Raw genomic sequence first — 6,000 nt, 5'->3', positions numbered from 1 at the left:
TAGGCCGTCTCCTCTGGTTCCTCAGGTCGGGCCCTCATCTGGTCCCACTCCCAGGTTTTGGACAGATATTGGATCCCTGATGACAGCCTCAACATGCTTCCCCCACACCCCCGCGCGGTAGAGCCTGCTCCCCTCGCAGCAACCGCTAAGACCCGGAGGAGTGGAATTCCACTTTGAAACTCTGTGCGTGCGGCGCGAGGGCCAGCACCGGGCATGCTCAGTCGCCGCGACGCGGTGGGGCTGCTGCTCGCACAGCTCTGGCCCCGGGCTCCAGGGCTGGCTCCCTCCACCTCCTCCCCCGCTCCCCCCGCCCCGCGGCTGCGGAGCTTCCAGAAGGCCGAGCTGTAGCGGCTCCCCGCGATCTCGGCCCCCGCCCAGCGCCGCCCGGCTTGCCGCCGCCTCCCACTCCTCTTTCTCCCCTCCTCTCTTAAGGTGGAGAATCTGGTGCTTGCTTCTGTTCGCGCCACACACCGCTCTGCCAGCCCCAGCCCAGGACCTGCGAATGCCTCCCGGAGACCAGAGGACTCTCGGCGGGGGCTCTTTCCAACACCTCTTTGCCTGAAGTGGGATCGTGGCGGAGTTGCTCCTCCGCCGCTCAATGCAAACACTATGCGGAGAGCGGTCGGCTTCCCTGCGCTGTGCCTGCTTCTTAGTCTTCACGCTGCAGGTAAGGGGTTGCCCGGCAGAGCTGTGGATGCGCTAGGAGACTGCACATGCTCCAGGACTCTAGGGAAAGCTGGCTTCGCGAGGAAACCCTTAGAAAGGCAAAGCAGGACAGTGCTGAAACGGTAGGGGCGAGGGAGTCCTGCACCTGTTGGAAGACTGAGGCCGAAAACTTAAGCTAAAATCAGCCCTTGATTTTTCCTGACCTCGTATGAACATTTTCAATGCGAATACAGGTTTGCTTCTTCCACCCCTCCCCTCCATCTAGACTCCCAGATTTTGTTTCTAAGCTCCGCACTTGACTGCCCGTTTTTCAGGAGGGCAGACAAGACTCCCTACTGGATGTAATATTTTCTACTGCAGCGGCTACTTCCGTAAGGTCTCTCGGTTTAGCGAGAGCTTACAGGGATCCATTGGCTGTAACCTGATGGACCACATCTCTGCCCCAAAGATCGAAATACACGGTTCCCATTAGCGATGCCACTCCAGGATCCTTTGGCCCCAGCTCTTGTCAGTCGAATATTCTAAACCAGTAAGACGGACGAAAGCTTTAAAATAGGACCCTCTCGTCTCTTTCAGCATCATGGTCAGGTTCCGAGGGCACCAGACAGAAAACCAATCACAGTTTCAAAGCTAACAACCGCAGGGTAGGCACTGTCCCTGGGACGGGTTTGATGAGGTATAGAAAGGAATGACAGTGAGACTGGTTCCCAAATATAAATATAGTTGATATCAGAACCAGTATCAGGTTTCGTTTGGAAGCAAACCTTGGGAAGTACCTGGGGAATTTTACATAAAATGTCGCTATACACCCTGCTTTTTGGATACAAGCAGCCTCGATCTGATGCAGGGACTTGCTGGACTGAATCCTTTATCATTTTTACACACACATGAACCAAAATAAAATATGGTAGAGAGATTTTGGGAGCCCTACTGCGACAGCAGTTGTCCGTGCAGTATCCCTGTAGCAATCAAAGACCAGGTATTTTCCCCGAGGTTGCCTGTCATCCGATCACACGCATTCATTCATTTTTCCAAGCAATATTTTATTGAGTATATACTACAGTCCGGAGATAGTGTGTAAAGAGAATGGATACAAAATTGAAATTTTAGGGTATCTTTTAAAAAGAGTGTGGGTGAGTCCTTTTCTGTGTAGGCAATAGTGAGAGTGAAAGATGGTACCTCCGTATTTCTAGCTAATGCTATTTTAATGTATTGTGAATCTCTTGAACAAGTAATGTATAAGAACATTCAGGCTATAATTAAGTACCCATGTTAATTGTTATAATTATGATGTTATATTGTGGAATTTTCAGTAGTTCTTTAGCACTTTGAAAACTAGGATGTAGCTATGACATGGTCATTAAATTATTTGCAAACAGTTATAGTAAATCCTTTTATTACTGCATACAATTCTTTAATGTCAAAATATGAAATGAAAACATACACATTGGGTTGAATTTTATTTACATTATTGTTTTATTATACCCCTGACACAAATAGCTATTACCAAAAATATCCTCAGTTCCTATCAAATTTAGGAATGATTTGAACTGATCTATGAAAAATATTAGTGTTGTTATTTTTAAAACTAATATATAACATTTCTAAAGATAACATTTAATGTATCTTGAGTAATTATAACTTAAAAGCTATAAATAACCTTAAAACTAAGCAGGTGGAAAACATTTATAAATTTGTTGTAGGTGAACATTTGGGATGAGGAAATAGAGGACTTCTGTTCATCAAAAGAGAAACCTAAAAGTCTGTAGCCCTAGATTATACCTGGAGCTCTGCCAAAGGGTGTATTACCAAGACAAACCAATCCAACTCTACTTTGACTTCTTAATTTGAAGAAAAAAAAAAAAAAAGGAAGATGATTAATCAATTGAATTTAGTCACAAGGCATTGAAGGCTGTCTCCAGATTTAAGTTGCAAGATGCCATATAGAAATTAATTACATTCATATTTTTAATGTAGTGCTTTTAATAGGTGTTTTTTTCACAGCAGATTGCAAGTTTAATATTGTGGTTGTCTTGCCAGTTTCATTTTGAATGCATCTTAATTTAAACAGCAATTTGTGGGTCACAAGCTGTCATCAGATTAAAATTCATCACAGTTATCTAAATAACATTGTTAGGACTTTTCATTAGAACTTAGACGAATCAGCTTTCTCGATCTCAGCTCCTGTAGATTTGGGTAATAAAAAAGTGAGTGAGTAGAAGGACAAAGATCAAGAAGTCAGTGATAGTCTCTACTTGTTGAATGTCTCATTTGGCTTCTCTTACAGAAGGCTCTCTTCTCAGGAGGAAAGTGGGCTTTATAAAGAAGGAGAATGAATTCTATGTAGTCAAGCCTCTTTGGCTGAAAAGCTAATTGATCTGTTTGGTTGTGCCCCGGGTACCAGCCACTACTTTATGCTGGCAGAACTGATGATAGGTTAGACCTCTTTCAGGATGGGAGAAATTGGCTGCCAGGATGTGAGTGCTCTTCGTAGCTATACTAGAAACCGTTAACTTCCATAGTCATTCTCCTAATGGTAAAGTAGCAAACTGTTTTCACCTTGAGTGCCCTCTCCAACTGTTGGGTCATGATCGCCTGAGTCACTATGCAAGAAAAAAAAAAAAAAATTCTGACCAACCCTGAGTTCTGATGACTTAACAGGGACAAGTATTGCAATCTGTTTGCAACATCTATGGGAGCAAAAAGAGGAAGAGGGGTACAATGCTGTGTAATTAACATCTCTAGGTAAGATAACTGTAATGAATTACTGAGCATGGAGTTTATCAGAGAACCCGGACTTAACTCTATCCATGGCAGCTGATTTTCATAGACCTTCTTAACAGAAAAAGTGATAGTTATTGTTCATCCAGCTGCTTACTATACAGGGGAGAAAACTATGATTCAGTAAATAGTAGATATTATTACTTTAAAGTGCCAGTTAACAGTATAGTCAGGGTAAAAACCCCATGTTTCCAGGCCTGTGATTGCATTCTATATAAAATCCTACACTCTTTGGGAGGCCACCATTGAGATAGTGGTGCCAGATTCTTTTTCCCTAATTGTCCTCATTCCTTACACCTCTGTGAAGCAACATAACGTATCAACTTGACTAGAAAAGACAACTACAAGCTACCCAATGATTTGGATGGTAACATAATTATGTGGAAGAGCCACAGATAGCTTATTTCCTTCAGTGTTTCTTCTCTTTCTTTGCCCAAAGAACTATGGGAGATGATATTTATTGATAATATTTTAGTTACAAAGGAGTAAAAGTCTTGGGATATCTTGAAGATTCTCATGGGAAAGCTTTCTTTTACCTAGTGCATGTCTTGCTAAAAAAACACAAGTTGATTTCAATGCATTATTCTCTCTTCAAGCTCTGGAAATGGTTCTTTCAAATTTCTGTATGGTTCTTACTACCTGATTTTCTGGGCACAGGGACTACCTTCAATGTATATTCTGACGATGCTTCTTCATTCTCAGAGAAGTGCCTAGTCAGTTTCTCTAGTCTTTGAGAAGCAAGAGTTCCTGTGATGAAACTAAGAGGATCAGGGAAGTCATTGGCAGAAACACCATCCTCAAAAGAAAGGATAGGAACTTCCCTGGTGGCCCGGTGGTTAAGAATCTGCCTTGCAATACAATGAACATGGGTTCAGTCCCTGGTTGGTGAACTGAGATTCCACATGCCATGAAGCGACTAAGCCATGCACTGCAACTACTGAAGCCCGTGTGCTCTAGAGCCCCTGTACTGCAGCTAAGACCCAATGCAGCCAAAATAAACGAATAAAATATTTTTTAAAAAGAAAGGGTAGACAGATAGGAAAATGATATTTTAAGATATCTTTTCTCAATGAAGAGTCCCTTAGAGTTCCAGAATCAGTTTTTCACTCAATATAGTTCTTATACTGGCAAGGGGTCTGCTCTATCCTTTCCCATATTACCTCTCTGATATCTCTCTGCTTTCCTCTTTTTTGTCTCTCTCCAGCTACAATGGTCTCCTCCCTATTCCAAGAAGACAACAAGTGCTTGCCCATCCTCCCGAAAAGTTTTATTTCTTTGCCTGAACTATCCTTTCTCCATATTTCCATGGCTTAATCCCTCAATTTTCAGTCTTTGTTCAAAGATCACTTTCTCAGTGAAGCCCTCATTGACTATCCTAATTAATATTTCATCACCCCTGAAATCTTCCAATACCCTTCCTTGGTTACATTTTATTATTAATTTTATTGAAGTATAGTTGATTTACAATGGTGTGTTAATTTCTGCTTTATAGCAAAGTTACTCAGTAACTCATACAGATACTCTTTTTCATATTCTTTTCCATTCTGGTTTATCACAGGATATTTAATATATACAGTTAAAGTTCCCTGTGCTATATAGTAGGACCTTGGTGTTTCCCCATTTTATACATACTAGTTTGCATCTGCTAATTCCAAGCTCTCAATCCTCTCCCCCACATTCCTTCCCCCTTGGCAACAACAGATCCGTTCTCTATGTCTCTTTCTGTTTCCTACATATGTTCATTTGTGTCCTATTTTAGATTCCACATATAACCCCTGATAGCTCAGTTGGTAAAGAATCTGCCTGCAATGCAGGAGACTCAGGTTCAATTCCTGGGTCAGGAAGGTCCGCTGGAGAATGGATAGGCTACCCACTCTAGTATTCCTGGGCTTACCTTGTGACTCAGCTGGTGAAGAATCTGCCTGCAATGCGGGAGACCTGGGTTTGATCCCTGGGTTGGGAAGATACCCTGGAGAAGGGAAAGGCTACCCACTCCAGTATTCTGGCCTGGAGAATTCCATGGACTGTATAGTTCATGGAGTCACAAAGAGTGGACACAACTGAGCGACTTTCACTTTCACTTTTCATAAGTGCTATCAGGTTTTTTTCTATTTTGTTTACTGCTATTTCTATAGCAGATCCTGCCCATCCTAGCACTGGGAGAGGAGCAGTGCCTGGCATAAAAGCTGCTGAAGATTAGATAAATACATTGAATAAATAAAAACAACACAGTAATATTTCTAGTCTCCTCTTTATGCATTTAATTTCTTCTTGGCACTCATGCAAGGCACCTAGTCAACTTAGCCACTTCCAGAATGGATTTCAGCAGAGCTCATTTACCCAAAAATTAAGTTGCTCCCCAGAAGTCTCACATACCCAAGGGACATACAATCTCAAGCAGACATTGCTACTTTGGGAAATGAAGAGCAACTGGGGATGGGCTTTAACTATTGATGAACTCAGTGGCAAAGTCCTTCCAACTGATTGCCAGATGCTGAAAGAGCCCAAATGCCTTGTTGGTTGGCTATATTTTTAATTCTTTGTAAAGTGCTT

General features: G+C 42.4%; 1 protein-coding gene across 2 annotated transcripts in view; it reads left to right on the top strand.

Annotated features, from left to right (window-relative positions):
* Nucleotides 1-225: 225 nt before the first annotated feature.
* The window catches only part of PTPRR (protein tyrosine phosphatase, receptor type R), a 274,286-nt gene continuing 268,511 nt past the window's right edge, over nucleotides 226-6,000 (top strand). For both annotated transcript variants that reach the window (XM_027542557.1, XM_027542556.1), the window contains exon 1: nucleotides 226-667. In XM_027542557.1, coding sequence (XP_027398358.1) covers nucleotides 610-667 — 58 coding nt within the window. In that variant the 5' untranslated portion in view covers nucleotides 226-609. The remainder of the gene's footprint in view (nucleotides 668-6,000) is intronic.

This window comes from Bos indicus x Bos taurus, chromosome 5 (assembly GCF_003369695.1).
Source record: "Bos indicus x Bos taurus breed Angus x Brahman F1 hybrid chromosome 5, Bos_hybrid_MaternalHap_v2.0, whole genome shotgun sequence".
NCBI classification, from domain to species: domain Eukaryota; kingdom Metazoa; phylum Chordata; class Mammalia; order Artiodactyla; family Bovidae; genus Bos; species Bos indicus x Bos taurus.
Note: the sequence above shows the minus strand (reverse complement) of the source record. Positions and strands in the feature narration are given on the sequence as shown.